This window comes from Lissotriton vulgaris, chromosome 1_1 (genome assembly GCF_964263255.1).
Source record: "Lissotriton vulgaris chromosome 1_1, aLisVul1.2, whole genome shotgun sequence".
Taxonomy (NCBI): Eukaryota; Metazoa; Chordata; class Amphibia; order Caudata; family Salamandridae; genus Lissotriton; species Lissotriton vulgaris.
The window spans coordinates 1,158,429,492-1,158,448,083 of record NC_141685.1 but is presented as its reverse complement, the minus strand read 5'-3'; the positions used below and the strand labels follow the sequence as shown (position 1 = coordinate 1,158,448,083).

Genomic DNA, 18,592 nt, shown 5'->3' with positions numbered 1-18,592 from the left:
CTTTATTTATATCTGTAAGTACTTCCTGTTGAGGTTTGATTTTTGTGATAGGAGCATCGTGCCAGAAGGAATCCTGCCCTGCATATTTGCCCACGAGTTCCGTTCCGCCGCGGATCGTGGAATGTTTGGCAATTCCGCGTTCCGCTCAGAACGCGTAATTGCCGAAATTTTGCAAAATCCGCGAACGGAACTGAATTTGCCGCCCACCCCTAATTAAATGTAGGTCTACAGTAGGATCTGTCGTTGCTGGTGCCCAATGATGATGGTCACTTGAATTGTGCGGACATGGGATCCACCAGGGTGAAACCTATTACATTGGTTTTCTTGGAGCGTACGTTACCTCACTGGATGACATCAAACTCTGGAGGCGGCTAGGGTAGTAAGTTTGTTGCTAATGATCTCCATCACCTTCTAGTACTTTGATGTCTAGATGTGTGTCACTGGTATACAGGTGGAATTCCAAGTGAAAATGACGATCTTATCCCTTATCAACTAGATTAGAGTTACGATGCATTGGCAGGCAGAATTAGAGGTTCATTCTGTTGTGAAGACACACGTTTCTACTTCTCACAACTGCTCTCTTCATTAATGTTAAATCCCAGTATAAATTTGCATAAGCATTTGAGGGTATTCAGTTGGCATAATGCACTACTCAAACGTTTACTCACACACATATTTTCTTCTTCGGCAGATTTAAATTTGTTAGAATGTAGATGAGTAAAATATGCATGATTTGCCTTTGCAGCTTACTAAGGCGTTCTTAGGGGCTCATTACGATGGCGGGTGGACATCAGTCCGTCTGCTATCGTTGCGGTGCTGGGACCGCCCGCCAGACGTGCGGCGGTCCCACCACTGCAATTAGGATGTGCCCTCCAGTATTTAACATTGCGGACGCTGCTGCTGGCTGCTGCACCATACGCAATGCTAAAAATGCCATGCTGTGCATTTCCCTGCACTACGTGGCAGGGAAATACTGTGGGTACCATGGGTACACCCCCAGTGCACCCCCCAACACAGAGGGAACCCACAATGGGCCCCCAAAACCAACCTCGCCTGTGTGGACAGGCGGAAAGGGATATCCTAATCCCTACGGCGGTGCCTGTCCCCGGACAGACTTTCCGTCTGCCGGGGACAGTTTGGGATTCCCACAGCCGTCCTAATTCGGCGGTGGGAATATCCTGTGTGATGGCGGAAGGACCGCCACCGCCGGCCCGGCATCCTAATGACCCCCAAAGTTCCTAGACTTGCATATGATGTGTCATTACTAGTTGCATCTTCAACTGATCTTGGCTTCATCGCAGTCAGTCACGGTGGAGCTGCTGGTACATCTAACTGTCCCATTGAACATGCTTATCATTCTAGATGCATTGTGGGCTTGCTTATACACATCGAATTAACACTGTACCTGTTTTTGGCCCTTTGGAGGATGTAGCTGCTGGTGTACATGTGTATAATTGTAAAATTGATGGTTTACCTACCCATCATTGTGTATTTGTTGGTGCACATATCTATTGAACGTGTAATTGCTAGTTCATCTGTGAGTTATGAAGTAACTGCTGTGCAGGTGGGTATGTTGTATCTGTTTGTGCACTTGCCGGTGGCGGCGTAGTTCCTGGTGCACATATCCTTAAGTGTTTACCTGTCGGTGCACCTCTCTGTGTTGTTTATTAGTCTGTATTTTATGGTGTACATTTTTGCACACCCGTGGCTGATTTTCTGCCAGCTGGTGTACATCTGTGAAATTGACCTTGCTGGTGCATTGATGCAGAGTGCCTATGTGCTTTACTTAAGCACGTTAGTATATGGTGTTTGTCGTGTTCTGCATGTCATTGTAAGCCATCTAATATTTAGCATGTTCTCCATGTTGTCCAGGAGTTATATGACCAACGTACGACCAGTGGCAGCGATTGGTGTGAGACGAATATTGGCGCTTCCGGACATCTCGATCTGACCACCGCACTCCGGGACTTCCGCAGCCAGTACGAGAATGTTGCCGTGAAGATTCAGCTGGAGTCTGAGGAGTGGTACAGCTCCAAGGTACCCGCAGGCCAGAGAAAGCACAGCAGCTTTAGGCACATGTTGACATAGGACTGAGGGGACAGCTGAGTAACGTATCGAAGTGGGGGGTAGAGAGGGATTGATGCAGAGTATATAGTGTGTGAAGTGTGTTCCTAATGTGCGGAAGCTACAGGGTGAGGCCATGATGGTATAGGTGCATATAGTGAGCCATAGGGGTGGATGAAGAGCAGTAAAGGGGCTGCATTATGAAATAATGATATTAAGAAAATGAAGAACACTTGAATCGGAAAAGTGAGACAGAGTTGAATGCGAGGTTCAAGAGGCTGCTTGGTGCGACACGGATAGGAAAGGTTGAGGCACAGAGGAGTGTGCTTCTGTAACAGGCACCGATGGGAGGCACTGATGGAAGTGTCTGTTGAACCAGGCACTGACGGCAGGGACACCAAGCACATCAAGTATTGGCCTCATTGCTGCACAGAAACGAAAGCGAGGGGAAGGCAACAAACTACAGTGGCACCTGTGGAGGTTTGAAAGTTTCAGGTGTAGCGCGTGCTCAAATTTCAAGAAGTGAGTGAGCTTGACTGGGCCAAGCGAGGTTTTGGGGGTTTGAAGGCTTGAAAGTATGGAGGTTTGTGTGAAACCCCTGAGAAAATGTTTGAAATGTGGTAAAATAGTGCACTTTACATCTTTTTTTTACATAACGTTTATAAAAAGCAAAGGCACTGAAGGAGCACGTAATGTTCCAACATTCTGAGGCATAAGACAGACGGCCTGACCTTCCTCAGGAGTAATTGCAAAAACAACAAGTGATGGACTGAATGTGGATCAGGGCGGATGCCCAGACGTGGGTCCCAGGCACTCCACACCACTTGGAGTCAAGCTAGCCGGGCTGATGAGAGGTGTTACCTCGAAACCGGTCCGGTCCTCGGATGCTTGATTCTGTTCTGGGAAGGACATGGCTTTTGTAGTTCGGACTGGACTGTTCCCATGGGGCAACAGGGTCAGAGCTGATTTGCATATCGCCATTGTCTAACCCAGGGTGGTGTGGAGTGCAAAAAAACGATGGATTTGGGCCCAGATCTTTTGACTGGGGGAATGTGTGACATTGATCCACATTAGGTCCATCACTTGTTGTTTTTGCAATTGCCGCCCTAAGTGCGCTGGGGATGCCCAGACGTGGGTCCCAGGCACTCCACACCACTTGGAGTCAAGCTAGCCGGGCTGATGAGAGGTGTTACCTCGAAACCGGTCCGGTCCTCGGATGCTTGATTCTGTTCTGGGAAGGACATGGCTTTTGTAGTTTGGACTGGACTGTTCCCATGGGGCAACAGGGTCAGAGCTGATTTGCATATCGCCATTGTCTAACCCAGGGTGGTGTGGAGTGCAAAAAAACGATGGATTTGGGCCCAGATCTTTTGACTGGGGGAATGTGTGACATTGATCCACATTAGGTCCATCACTTGTTGTTTTTGCAATTACTTCCTCAGGAGTAAAGCACCTGCACTATGATAATAAAAAAATGCTAGCAAAATAATGTTTTTTTTAACAGAATTCCCCTTAAAAATGTAAAAAAGACATAAGTGAAACAGGTACTTTAGGAAATGAAATAGAATGTGGCCTATTATTTATCATACCATCTTTCTAGAATTCAACATTATCTTCTTTTTTCCATCATGTCCCTTTCAAGAAGACCTATCATCATATTTTATACTCGAGAGTAACAACGCAGGAGCAGGGTAAAAAGCTGCTCAGATCTCACAATATCTGCACCATGCCACATCATGCAGTAACGGGCTGCAATTGAAGGGGGGCACAACATGTGCCCCCGCATGCACCCCTAGGCTCAGATCCAGCTGGGATACCTGTTACAGCTTTTTTTTCGGCATGTCTGCCATCCTTTTCAAGGTGGTCTCACCGCCATGAAAAGGGGGGTGGATATGTAGGTTAGAATATGCTCGGCGTTTGCTGGCATCGGCACCACCAGCATATTGAGGCCATTGACAGACCACAGCGCAGTGGTATCCTTGATCCCGGCAGAACCGGCAGTCTCGTGGCAGTCCAACCTCCACACTCCAAGTATGGCGGGTTGACTTGCAGGGTTGGCTGTGGTCGGAAAACCACCGTGAGTTTGGGCGGTCCTGAGGACCGCGGTGCTTGTTATAAAGCTCTAAGTCTAGGAAGGGCACAATCCTACAATTGATGGTTCCAAAATGACTGGTATTAGACTTCATGTATCACAACCTCTCCAAACTAACAATCAGTGATCTTCTATACTTTATCCATTAATCCCACCAAACATCTGCATGACCTTACATACCACCCACAAATGATCACACCTAACACCTACTAATTTAATCTACCACAAAGAAATCAGAATATATGCTTCAAAAGGTTTTCTTGATAGCACAAAAATAATCTCAACCACTGGTTTAACCACTAACCTTGGGTTCTGAGCAAGATGCTGACTAGCGTAAAGCAATTCAACACTTTGTCAGGGGTAGTATGTGCTATATAAATGCAATACCAACACAATTACAACGAAATGGGCCATAGGTGGGCTTAAAATGTTCAACATCAATATGCCCAGAAGAGGAGCTAGTCAGTCTCTTGCTCACACTTAAATATACTGATATGCTTACGCACACACACACTCGTCTTCATTCACTCAGTCTCTTACACATACAAGCTCACGAAGAACACATACACTCTTTCATCTGTTGCATGCACACATCATTAGATAATTTTTGTGTTTCATTTCCCTCCTGCTCCTTTTGTAAAATGCTTCATGGACCACTCAAGGTACACAGCTCTCTACCAATGAAACGTACAAGAACTGGAGTCGCATGCACAATGTGACAGTCCTCACAGGGCCAGATTGGGTCCTGTGTGGTCAAGCATCATGTAAGTGTGGTGTATAGCCTACTAGGCTCTGCACGTGCTGTCTGTTGAAAGATGTATAGTCAGCTTACAGTGGGCATATAGCTCCCCATTGTTTACCGTTGGTTGCCTGTGTTGTCCGCACTCTTATGCTCGCTTCAGCTTGTGTGCTTTACTTCCTCTTCTTGTGTTTGTCCCTCTCCCGGAGCATGGACATATTATTTGGGTCTTTCCACTGCTTATTTTGCAAGCACTACGTTCTTCTTTGTTTAAGCACTCCATGAGAGTTCGTGTATTTTCCAGCTGTCTCCCTGTGTACTTCTCTTCTGCCCTATGTGCTCTATGTTGCTCTCTTTCACCCTTTAGGTTTTCATCCCCCCCCACCCCCGCCCCGCTCCATATTGCTCCCTCTCACATATTTGCTTGTCTTCGGTCCATACTGTGTGTTCCACCCCTCTGTGCTATCCTTGTTTCTTCCCTCGCCTGCATCCTCCGTTCTTACTTTGCCCCCTGTGTTGCTTCTGCCGGTCCCCGTGTTGTTTCTATCCTTCATTTTTCTTTCGCCAGGCCCCACTCTCCAATCATTGTGTTGCTTCCACCCCTCCAAAATAAAAAATAAAAACATGTAACACGTTTTTTAAAAAAAATTAATCCGATTCAGATAAGTTAATAAAAAAAAACACCAGCATCATTTTGTAGGTGAACGCATGCGTGGTGTACACGTCTACAGAAGGAGGCAGGCAGCTGAACCAAAGGCATTTTTTTGATTCACTTTAGCCATGCTGCATAGCCTTGGGAAGGCCTTGCAGCATCGCTGCAAACCACTGGCAAAGCAGAAAGGTCTCAAAGGCGAGAACAGTCTGAGGAGGCCCCATAGGAGGGCCTGCTCAAGCTGAGCACTGCCTGTCAGTGCTCTGACTACACACGCTGTGCATGTCATCTTTTTTTGTTCAAACGCTTTTATTGAGTTTTATGACATTACAGCGATTACAGAAAACATCGTACACTTCTCAAGACTGTGACAGTATATATTCTACCGTGGTATGTCCTCACGGGGGATACATCACTCATAATACAAGATTTGCAATACAAAATATCCTTAGTGGGAAGGATTCCATTCAAAGTACGGGACGTGGAAGTGTGAGGATAAAACAAGGGTGACATTCTACCATAAACCCCCCTGGGGGGATTAAGGAGTATCCCCAATGGTAGCGAGACATCTAACACCCCTCAACAGAAGTGCATTTTTCTAGGCAGTAATACAAAAGCACAAAGCTGGGCAATGAAAGAAGAAAAAGAATGAAAAGGGAAAAAAGAAGAAAGGACTGAAACGGAAGAGAGAGGGAGAAGCGAAGACTATGTTGTGTAAGGTCGACAGGACCATCGGCATTCCAGAACTGGATATAGACCCCACCTGAAGGTAACTGAAGTGCAGTTCGCATGTGCGCTGTGTGTTCTTATTTATTTATTTATTTATTTTATGCGTTTTTGTATAGCGCAACTTTACCCGAAGGTGTCAGAGCGCTTCACAATAGGAACAGAACTGATACATGAGGAGAACATTACAAGTGAACAAATTACAAAAGCAAACGTTAAGTTACATGAGGCAAAAATGACAATTGTGACCAAACAATATACAAGAGGTAGCAAACGGTGCATTACAGGAGGAAAAAGTGACATGTGTGCAGGTTACAAAAGCGTACAAAGTACAAGTAGAGATATAGTGCTGCAATATATGGCAGACACTCAAACACAAGAACAAACGTCACGTAGGCATGGGTGGCACTTGTGCAAGTATCTAAAGCAAACAAAATGTAAGAGGTAGCAAACAGTGTGTTACAAGAGAAAAGTGACGTGTGCATCTTAAAAACGAGTACCAAACACAGGTAGAAGAATAATACTGCAATAAATGTCAGAACACACTGGGAAGGCACTTCCGTAGTCATGGAGAAAAGGATTCTCTATAATGGAGGGTCTTCCTTCAGATAATAGAGAGGGCGTGAGTTACATTTGGAAGTGTCTTTGAAGGAGTAGAACTTTGAAGTCAGTTTTGAAGGCCTGGGAGGAGGTGGTGGTCTGGAGCTGAGGCGGAAGTGAGTTCCAGATTCTCACCGCGTTGCCTGAAAAGGATTGGGCCATCGATCTTTCCTTCTTGAAAGTGGGAGGTTCAAGCAGTACATTTTCCGCATTACGTGATGGTCTAGAGCCTCCAGAGAGTTTCAGTTTATTCACCAGGTAGCAAGGAGAGGAGGAGTGCAAGGCTTTGTGGGTGATACAGGCAGTCTTGTAGATAGATCTTGCCTCAATGGGAAGCCAGCGGAGCTTGGATAGCATGGGTGTGATGTGGTCGCTTCTTTTGGCCCCATAAATGAAGCGAGCTGCTAAATGCAGAACAGACTTAAAGGGGGGACAGGTGGAATTTGGGGGGGCAGTGAGAAGAGAATTGCAGTAGTCCAGTCTGGAGAGGACCAGCGATTGAACTAGAGTTTTAAGGTCTTGCTCCGGGAAGAAGCGACAAATTCCCCAAAGAAGGCGCAGTTGGTATCGAGCAGACTTTGCAATGGAGTTGATGTGGGAGATTAGATTGAGTTTTTTGTCGAGTATGACACCCAGGAATTTTGCGCTGTCAACAATGATGGGTTTATTGTTAAGTAGATTCATCTGATCCATCCATGATTGAACTGGGGGAGGAGAGAGTGAGGAGGAGAGGAGGAGGAATTCAGTTTTGGAGGGATTCAGAATCAGTTGATGTGTTGACATCCAGGTTTGAATAGAGTCCAGAGTAGAGCTTAGGACGGAGAGATCGTGAGTGGAGGCAACCTTGAAGTAGATTTGAGTGTCGTCTGCGTAGAGATTATAGTGGACCCCGGATTTACTTAGGAGATCTCCCAGTGGTTCTAAACAGAGATTGAACAGTGTGGGTGCAAGTATAGAGCCTTGAGGAACATCTTGACCTACCACCGAAGTCGGTGAAAGACTGGTCGCTATTTTGATCATTTGGGATCTATCGGAGAGGAAGGAAGCAAACCATTTAAGCACAGTGCCCTCCATGTACATTCTCTGTTGGAGAGTGTTGAGGAGAGTGTTTTGATTCACAGTGTCAAAGGCTGCAGAAAGGTCAAGGATAATTAGAAGACAAGACCAGGCGCGGTTCATCCATTGGGGCGTGGGGGCGTAGCCCCCCCTGCCCGAAGCCGCCCGCAGCTCCCTCGGCGTTTGTGACAATCATGTCAATGAATCAACATGACGTCAGACCGCCCTGCATGGCGGTCTGGCGTCATGTTGATTGATCGACATGATTGTACAGGCAGCAACACAAGTGCGCATGAGTGGGGACGGAGGGTGAATTTTTACTCGTCCCCACGCATGCGCACTTGTGTTTTTGTGACGTTGCGCATGCCCATTAGGAGCTCTAATGGGTGTGCTGCGGGCAAGAAGGTACCTGTGCCCCTGGCCCCAGGATTGGCCAGGGGCGCTGTGAGCCTGTGACGTGTGGGGAGCAGAGCCCAGAGTTGGCGCGGACCTGGACCTGCAGCAAGGTAAGAGTGTGTGTTTTTCTTTTATTTTAAAGTGTTTGGTGCGAGCGTGCATGTATGCATGAATGTTTGGTGGAGAGTGTTGCGAATGGATGTGTTTGTGTGTATGCATGTGTGAATACATTTCTTTGAGTGTTGTGTACATGGGTGGGGTCGTCGCCGGCCTGAGGGGCCTGGGGCCCGCGCTCGCAAATCAGTTTGCGCCCCACCACTTTAAAATGTCACCAGTCGCCCCTGGACAAGACCCTCCTGAATCGAGTATCCGCAGCGCGTCATCAATCACTTGCAGCAGGGCTGTTTCAGTGTTGCAGTTTTGGATGAAGCCGGACTGAAAATTGTCCAGAAGATCATTGTCCTTGATATGACAAGAGAGTTGTTTCGCTACACATCTTTCTGTGATCTTCGCAAGAAACGGTAGGATAGTGATGGGGCGGAAGTTGTTGAGGTAATTCGCATCAGCAGTGGATTTTTTAAGCACAGGGGTGACCTGCCCAGTTTTGAAGGGGACAGGAAGGGAGCCTTGACAGAGGGAAAGGTTGATTAGAGTAGTTCAATAGGGATGAGAATGGGTATAGAAGTCAATGGCAATGACACTAGGAATGGGGTCAAGAGAATGGTTCGAGGGCTTTGTTTCGCGGATGCAATTGAGGAGGGCATCTTCAAAGATGGGATCAAAGTTCTGCCAAATGACTAGTGTTTTGCGCTCCTCTTGAGGGATAGGATGAGTGACCTGATCCACTAGTGATTTAACTTTTTCATCATAGAATACAGCGAAATCCGCTGCTTTCTTTGTAGAATCCTCCAGCTTGGAGGTTGGGAGAGAGCAGTTAGTATTCTTGATGAGATCAAATAGTTTTTTGGGTAGAATCAAAGAGGGTTCTGAAGTGTGACGCTTTCCCAAGGAAGATGTGCTTGTGGTACTTGGATCTTGCTGAACGAAGGGTGGTCAAATTATCGGTGGAGGGCACTTGCCTCCATTGTTTCTCCAGGAGTCTTAGGTGCTTCCTTTCTTCATAGATACAGAAAAGGGGGTGGTGATGAACAGAGTGTCTGAATTAAGCAGACCACTCTTACCCAGTCCAAAGATCAGGGCTTGATCCATCACCGTTATTTATCTCACTGCACCATCCCAGCTCAGAACCTGGCTATATGCAAATCAGTCTGTCCCTGGCCCAGTGCATCATGGGAACAGGGCAGACTAAACTACCAAGCCAATTCTTCATCAGAAAGGAGACAAGCTACCGGGGACCGGTTTCTGTCATTTCAGCCGTCTTCGGCCCGGCTTGCTTGAATCCTGATGGTGCAGTGAGAAAGGGACTCATGTCTGAGTATACCCTGCCACACCTATAGTGGCCAAAAACGATTCAGAAAAGGGGGTGGTGATGAACAGAGTGTCTGAATTAAGCAGACCACTCTTACCCAGTCCAAAGATCAGGGCTTGATCCATCACCGTTATTTATCTCACTGCACCATCCCAGCTGGGATGGTGCAGTGAGATAAATAACGGTGATGGATCAAGCCCTGATCTTTGGACTGGGTAAGAGTGGTCTGCTTAATTCAGACACTCTGTTCATCACCACCCCCTTTTCTGAATCATTTTACTCTCTATGCATGAGTGAATGAAGGCAAGGATGTGCTGGCAGGCTCCCAGGCGAGGGGGCAGCATAGGGGTGAACCAGGGCTGTGAGCCAATAGCAACTTGGCATTGATCTGGCCTCCACGATTTTTAATTATTTAACAGATATCACTACCATTTACGGATTTACTGTTGGTTTTATTTCCTTTGCAAGCTCCAACACTAGGTCCATCAGAACACATATCCTTTGAAACTCACGCTATAGTATAGCAGCTCGAGCAGACCAGCCAAAGGGGTAACATCTGGTTTCAATCATAGGACGTCAGTTTTCCTTTTAATAAGCACCCTGTTCATTCCAGGTGGCTAGCAAACTTGATGTAGTGATTGTGTGTTTCGTACTTAAAATAGGGCAATGACATCCGTTACACAACCGTTACGAACCTGCATTCGTTAGCTTTGCAGAGATCTGAAGATACTATGCCACTCTGTGGCATACTGTTAAAACCGCTCCGATCCCTTAATTCGGTCGGTATTCCAAATAGAAATATCTGATAGAAGCCGCTCCGGGACAAGGGAAAAGTCAGCCGGAAGATTATGCCGCCATTTTGACATCAGGCAAATAGACGCGTAGAGCGTTTAATGAGTCTCTGGGCCAAATTAGCAAATAAACACCTCACCAGAGCTCAGATGATGATCCCAGGATGAAACGCTACCCTTCAGCAAGGCACAGCGAGTCCTAGTCGCACCTCCGCCGTTCGCATCGCACCGTCGGCTTCATCCGCCCTTTTTAGCCACCATGCGCTCTCGGGACAGAACCTCGCCCAAAAGACAGGAAAATGCCAATTTTGTCCTCAAGGACATATATACATCGTCTCCGCAGGAGTTCTGATCTTGAATTTCATGCTCTGCGTGAGGATGAGCTGCCTTTTGACAGTGCTGGCCCACTCTGCACTTATACTTTCAGCCCTCCTCCTTCATGGCCTGTGAGTGTCTCTAGTTTGCTGCCGAGGGTTGGAAAGGAGGTTTCAGGTGGAAAAATAGGGGCACCAATGAGGTGAATAAAGAGGAGGCAACGTACCTGCTGCAGCTCTGGTGGCGTGAGCCAGTGATGTTCTGTGACCTGATTGCATCTAAGGTTGTTTGCGTTTCTGCAAGTATTTACCTAGGGAGGTCCCATAGCACCTGTACCCGGCGGTGTAGCGAAGCCTCGCATATATTATGTTATCAGCGCTTCTAACACAACATGGCATGCTGTACTACTTTTTGAAAGGGATGAAAGGAATTTCTGAAGTTAATTTCCACTCAGAACCACCTTATTGCCCACCGATAGTGGCAGGTCTAACAGCCTTGTGTCTAGCGCAGATTGCTCTGGTGAGGATGTGCCCCCTATTCGCCCCAATGCAGGTTCCAAGAAATCAATCTTGAGCGGTATCCCAAAGATATCAAGTAACAATTTAGAATTTTTCCCCATAGAGGTTGTACTACTTGAAAGAAGAGCATGTGGTCTAAGGAACCTGCACCATCCTCACATCTCCAACTTATGTCCGATGTGGACACGCCTAACTTCTGTAGTCTTGCTGGGGTCCATTAAGTTTTGTGTGTAGACCAGAATCTAGTTTGTGCTAGGGCCGGGGTGATTTTTGCCTAGAGGGGGAAAGCCATATTTTCTTCTACAGATCATCAGAAAGGGGTCTGTCTGGTGGAGCTTGGAAATGGGCAGCCCATTTCTTTTCCAGATCTCTCAACAAGTGTTTATTAGGCCTGGAGGACACTTCCTGAAGCATAGAGCCCTAAAGCACAGAATTAGGATGCATTGGAAGACTGGGGACGCAGAGCCGAGAGCACTGGCGGGATGCAGGTATGTTGCACTATCAGTAGGAAGGATCAAAACGGTGTACTGCCTCTATAGAGCAATACAGCAGGATATGCAACAACCGCTAGAGCGCTTGCGAACACAATTGGAGGAGGACCTCTGTAAAAAAAATACCATAGAAAGACTGGGACAATATCCTAGAATGCACCCCGAAAGTGTCTCGGAATGCGCTCTGCAAATTAATTAACTGCTACCTACTGCATAGAGCATATCTAACGCCGGCTCGCATCAGGAGGTACTTTGGCGTAGACTCAGCAGGTTGCCCCAGATGTGGAGAAAGAGAGGTGCACATACTCCATATGTTCTGGAGCTGCCCAATATTGCAAACATTCTGGGAGGAACTTGGACGTATCATAAGCGACCTGATCGACAAAGAAATTCCACGGACCCCAGAACACTTGCTGCTTGGGTGGTTCCCTCACACAGCTAGAAACAGGGTGACAAGAAAGTTTCAGGACCCTGCCTATATATCATTTTGCCTATATATTAGCTAAGCGGGAGATAGCCAGGAACTGGAAGACGCCGGGCAGGCCGAGACTCACTGTCTGAAGAAAAGATCTTGAAAGAAGGGCGGGGCGGAGGGGAGACTGCTTCTCCGAGAGGCCAGCAAGGGAATAGGTACGATAGAGAAAGCCAGGGCATGGGAGGCTCTGGTGGGTGAACTAGTGGCAGCAGACGCTGACAGCAAAGGAAACACCCCGAGGGTGGCAACACCGGACCCATGGGATAGGCACTAGGAGTGACCAGCCCCACGCACCTGAGAGACACAGCTGGCCAACTGCTGCTTACCGGGGCCCTAGAGCCCAGCAACCTCCTCATACGCTTATTCCACATCTCACTTCTTAGCAAGCAACTCAAGGAGGGGAGGGGGGACAGTTTGGTTGGGAAAGGTTATAGATAAAGGTGCATTGGTGACTGAACCAGGATATTTACTACTGTATGCACTGTCAATGTTTAAATGCCAATAAAATATTGTTTAAAAAAAACAAGTGTTTATTGGACAGTTCAAGTAATTTGTAGAAGTGTGACGCAAGCTTCCTAAACTTACCAAGCAGCCCCGGGAGATCGGGGAGTGGGGTTGGGCTAATTTTCCAATTATACTTTTCAATTTCAGAAAGTTGTAGAATTCACTGTTGGGTATACCAAAATTCTCATGCTGGTTAGAAAAGGGTATGGGGTGGTGTCATTTACCCAGGTCACCTATGTTGGTTATGCCTCTATTTGCCCACATTTCCCAATACATAATTTTTCCCTCCACATATTTAAAAAAGAAGATGGAAAGGGCAATGGGTAACACATTTGAGAGGAAATTGAACAATTGGGCTGCCATCATCTTGATAGTCTCAGCTCATTCCCACCAAGTACTATATTTAGGGGTCCATGCATTCAAATAGAACTTTTATTTTGGGCAGGGTTTTGTTTTAATTGATAGTGAGCTGTTTAAATATTTGCCAAAGTAGATACCCAAGTATTTAAGGGAATGAGGGGCAGATGTATCATCCGTTTTTTTTGTCGTAAACGCTGCGATTCGGAAAATAGCAGCGTTTGCGACAAAAAAAACGGGATTTGGAATGTATCATTCAAAAAGCCTCGCAATATTAAGGAATCGCTAATTTAGCGATTCCTTAACATTGCGAGGCTTTTAAGAAATGGCAAATTGCGATTTAATATTTGAAATGTATCAAGCATTTCAGTGTTGCGATTTTTGACTAAGAATTCGCAAATTACCATCAACTTGTAGGTGGTGGTAACTTGCGAATTCTTTTCAAAAAGCACTTTTTTTAAATTCTAAAGGTGCCATATGACGTTCATACATGCCCTTAGGGCATGTATGTGCGCCATATGCGTACACATATCAAATTCAGGGGTGCAGCAGGGTGTCCTTAAGACACCCTTGCACCCTTGAAATTATTCTCAATTTGCGATTAGCTAATTGCTAATCGCAAATTGAGTATAATTTTACATTCATTCCTATGGGCCTCCTGGCCCATAGAAATGAATGGGAAATTATTCCTTAATTGCGATTAGCAATTTGCTAATCGCAATTAAGGAATTCTAAGGAATCGCTAATAAATAGCGAAATTCTACATACATACCATTTTGGACTTCTCAAATAGCGATTCCTTAACAATCGCTATTTGAAAAGTGCAAAATGGTATCTTGATACATCTGCCCCTAGGAGTGCCCCCTCAGACTGAATCATCAATCACTGAAGGAGTGCAGTGGACGTTTAGTCGAAATTCCTTTACCTTGTTACAATGAGAGAGTAACCAGAGACCAAATAGGATCTTTATATCTCCTACATATTGTGCAGAATGGCCAAATCTGCATCATCTGTAAAAACGAAAACAAAATCTGCATATTCTGAGATGAGTTGTCTACCAGAGCTGAAGTGGACACCCTCAATATTACGGTTGTGTTTGAAAGCTGTGAGCAAATGCTCAATATCTAGCAGGGAAAGTAGCGGGGAGAGCAGCCAGCCCTGTCGTGAGCTTTGAGAAAGTGGGATGGATTTGGTGAGGTGACCATTAACCCTGATTTTCGCAATCGGGTTTAAGTTTAGAGCTATCACCATGTGTATAAATTCCTCCCCAAGTGATACTTGTGTAATGTTGCATGTAGGAAGGGTCAACAGACTTTATCCAATGCCTTCTCGGAATCAAGAGCCAGAGCAGCTGTCAATAAACCTAGCTTTATCAATGCCTGGCAGAATACTCTAATATTGTCTGTGGCAAGTCTTCCCTTGAGAAAACCGGTTTGAGGTGGGCAAGTTAGTTTTAATATGACTGTCTCCAGCCTGCGCATGATGATTTAGCGTATATTTTGCAATCAAGATTAATTAACAATAAGGGTATGTAATCTTTGATGTGAGAAGTAGGCCTGATGTATGATGTCCACAATTCTATAGATGTGACGTAGGACTTATGTCTACTAGGTCTCTACTGAATATATTAGACTTAATTGTGAGTGTCAGCTAGCTCAGAGGTCAACTAGAAACTTTCTCGAATAAACAAGAAGGGATTTGTTTCTGACAACCGCATAAACATGACAACTTTGTTTCCCCAAGATAAAACTGATCTTCAGAGTCGTGAAAACAATATTTTACTCAGTCAATCGTGCATGCTTCGTTTCACCAGAGGTGCAGAGAAATAGAGAGACGGGCGTTTTCAATAAAATTATTTATTGAACAGTCTTCTTTCTCATGCAGAAGAAATTAACTGCTACAATCATAATACTGGCTGTAAAGTATAATGCATACAGCAAGAACAGTATTATGAAATAATACTGTAAAAGCATGGTATGGTTTCTAAGCCATAAAATACATACATGAATAAATAAAGACTAAAAGTACTCAACTGGTGATTCTAAAATACACCTACCCCAATGTACCTAACCTAAGTCTAGTACAAGGGAAGAAGTAAGTGTGGTGTAGCATAAGTTTAGTTTCATTTTGCCAAGAATCTATCCAAGATTTCTCTTAGGGTCTAATCAGCTCCGTACCATGGTTTAGAATGAAGGAGGTCTGGTATCTCTCTGTCTCAGGACTCGGTTTCCCAACACCCCGCAAGGGGAGCTTGGAAACACTGGAGCTGGATTTCTTGGCAGAAGAAAAGACAGCGTCTCTCTCAGTGCGTCTGCTGGAGGGTCGGCTTCTTTTGGCATTTGCTGTAGTAGGATGTGTTGGGCAAGTAGATAGTCGAAATGCTCCAAACCACTGTGTGTTTGCTAGGGTGAGTGTGGGCATAATTATACCTTGAAGGTGCCGAGTTTGACGTAAAGTTGGACATAACAACATCATCCAGGAGTCTCAGTTCTTTGAAAACTCCATGAGATCTTGGACAAATCAATATTTAAGCAAGGGGAGGTCCCTTACTGCTGAAGCTGAGTTTTCAAAGAAATCATTGTGGATTTTCGGAACTAGTGGAAGTAGCCATGCCGTATTTGGACTGCATGAGCTATGTCTAAATATGGTTATGATTTCTATGCCTATATAAGGATATGGTGATTTATACCTATATAAGGGCATGAATTGCTAAAATTACACTAGGGTCCTAAAATGCTATACAACACCCACTCCACTTTATTATGTTCGACATTACTAAATGTAAGCACTAAAACATATCTAAAGCATGTGTTTACAATCCCACCCAAAAATACATTAAATGCATTAGAAAATGGTTGTACACATAAAATGAGCATTTGTACAGTACGCATTTAAAAGCAATGATTTCATTGTAAGCATATAATATGATATTGGCAATGCTAACGGAATGAATCACGAAATTACATTTATGAAATGGCTCTTAGTTACAGAAAAAAATCGAGACCATCTCAAAGCAGAATATATAAACTGTTTTGGTTTGTGAATAAGGTCAATATTGTTTCTAGGAAGTATTCAAATAATTCTTGTTCTCTAAGAATAGTTCTACTTTAAGCAGACTACTTTGTGCCAAAGTACAGTTTTGGAAAAAGTCAAATCAAATCGTAGAAAAATAGAGTTCCAAAGCTAGAAGTGTTTGTTTTGAAAAGTGAAGGTCGAATTCAGGGTTCAGAGAACGCTGTGTGCTAATTTAAAAAAATATTCTCGGTGTCAGGAGAAAACATGAAATCTTCTAGGTTGGCAAAGAAATCGTCTACCACAGTAGGTGAAAGTTGAACCAGTTCATTAAGTAGATCAATCGTACACAGATGAGAAGCATCACCGTCAGTGTCGGTCGCATTAGCAATGTTCGCAGTAGAGGGGACCTATGTGCTTGTTGGTCCACGTATCTCACCCACAGCTGGAATTGCCGGTGAGATCTCAATGAATGCCGTCATCAGGATTGGTAGCCGTTGGGAGCAACACAATGTATGATCCGTTACCGAACCAAGCAAAGCGTCAATATCTGTTGACAGTGCTGATGGAAGTGTCAGACAAATATCCAACGCGCATTCCTCTCCACAAAGCAGGAATTGTAGAACAAGTAAGATGCAATCTTGCCAGATTGGTCTGAACGATAGGAACCACGTAGTATTCAGATCTCTCAAACGAGCCAAGCCAAGAATCTGTGCTATGTGTTCACGATACTGCATTGCCAGAAGAGTGTTCTCCATGGTAATCTGGGTATCGTTGGTGACTGGACTTGCCATAACGGAGCAGGAGGAATAAAAATAGTATCCCTGCTACAAGTCCCAAGATGAGAGGCAGGCCGCCGAAAACCACCGCCGAAAACAGAGTGCACGAAGTTTGGAAAAATGCCTAGGACTGGTTCAAAGGGTGCTAACAGTCCCCAAAAAAATCGTCTTAAATACATATACAATATGTAGGAAGGTGGCTACCTGACTATGGTTACCCCAGATTTTTTGCCTTGTGTTTAGCTGGTTTTCGACTCAGTTGGCCTGGTTCCCTGTTAATCAGGGCCCCAGGCTATCTGCTCTCTCTGTAAAATGGATTCCATGTACCCTAGGTGCATAACTAAATTGGTTTGGGTCACCTTATCAGCCCCTGTACAGAGCACTATAGGTGCCCAGGGCATAGGTGCATCCAAGGCATACCAGGGGCTGCAGCATATCTTTTGCCACCCCTGGCTGGCTATCCAAAATTGACACAACTGGCTGATCACTCAGCTGGGGCAAGGTGGTGTAATCACCCCTTGCTGGATATAGTATGCCTATATCTAAACCTAGCTGGACACAGATAAACCTATAAGCCACTCCTATGGCAGGCCTTAACAATCCTGGAGTCAGAGTGCTTGATTTTATGTGAGATGGTGCCCTAGCATGAGCTGAGCCTGTCTGCAGCTGTCGGGACCAATTCCCTAAGCTGTTCCGGGATAATGCCATACCATATACTATTAAGTGCATTATAATCCTCGCGGTTATATGTTAACCTTGGTTTGGCTTTATCAAAACATGTTGTGTAAGGTGTCATACGATTTGGAATACTACCCCCTCGCCAGTCCTGGCGACGGGGGTAGCATTCCACCCCTCTAGAGGGAGACGACATGTTACTTTGCTAAAACGCGGTTGATTTTAAAAAAGAGCCTCAGATCCACAAAATGGATGCTTCTGCCACAGACACAAGTCTGACCTCCTGCAGCTGACCAAAACTCAGCCAAGGAGGCCTGGACAAAGGATTTCCTGTCACAGGGAGGTGTCACACCACCCCAGACAGGAGATAGTGGATTGTAGCAGGGAGGTTTGAAAGAAACCAGACACTGCCTGGGGAGCACAAGGCTTCCCCTTGCATAATCCGGCCAAACTGGTTCTGGGGCACACCAGCCCCAGTCCCAGCGTGGCCTGGATCAAAGAGAAAGGGGTGTATCCACCCCCTTCCTGGGTCCCACCCATAGGAGGGGACCTAGCAGGTAATCCAGCCCCCTAGATTGGTATAAGAATGGGAGCAGTGCCAACGCACTCAGATTATCCTGATGAAACATTTGAAACAAAACTCTGGACCCTTCGACATCCTACTCGACGTAGAAGACTGAAGAATCTCCCTTGTGGTCAAGGAGTGACCACCCTGTGCAAACAGGCACCATCCAGCACCTCGACGTCTGCTTTGTTGCAGTTTCCGCCGGAACTCGAGCAACTGAGGTCGACGAGAACAAGCTTGCCTGCCTTCTAACAGCCCGATCCACAGTCTCTGCAGAGCAGAGACCTGTGGATGCGACCGGAAGCGTGGGGCACGCCATCTTGAAAAGACCACGAGATGCTGACCGTGCAGTCCAC

General features: G+C 45.6%; 1 protein-coding gene across 1 annotated transcript in view; it reads left to right on the top strand.

The window, feature by feature from the left end:
- LOC147748846 (uncharacterized) overlaps window positions 1–18,592 on the top strand; it is a 295,887-nt gene that overhangs the window by 136,786 nt on the left and 140,509 nt on the right. Inside the window, exon 4 of the mRNA XM_086964138.1 lies at window positions 1,873–2,037. Within this exon, the coding sequence (XP_086820264.1) occupies window positions 1,873–2,037 (165 nt within the window). The remainder of the gene's footprint in view (window positions 1–1,872; window positions 2,038–18,592) is intronic.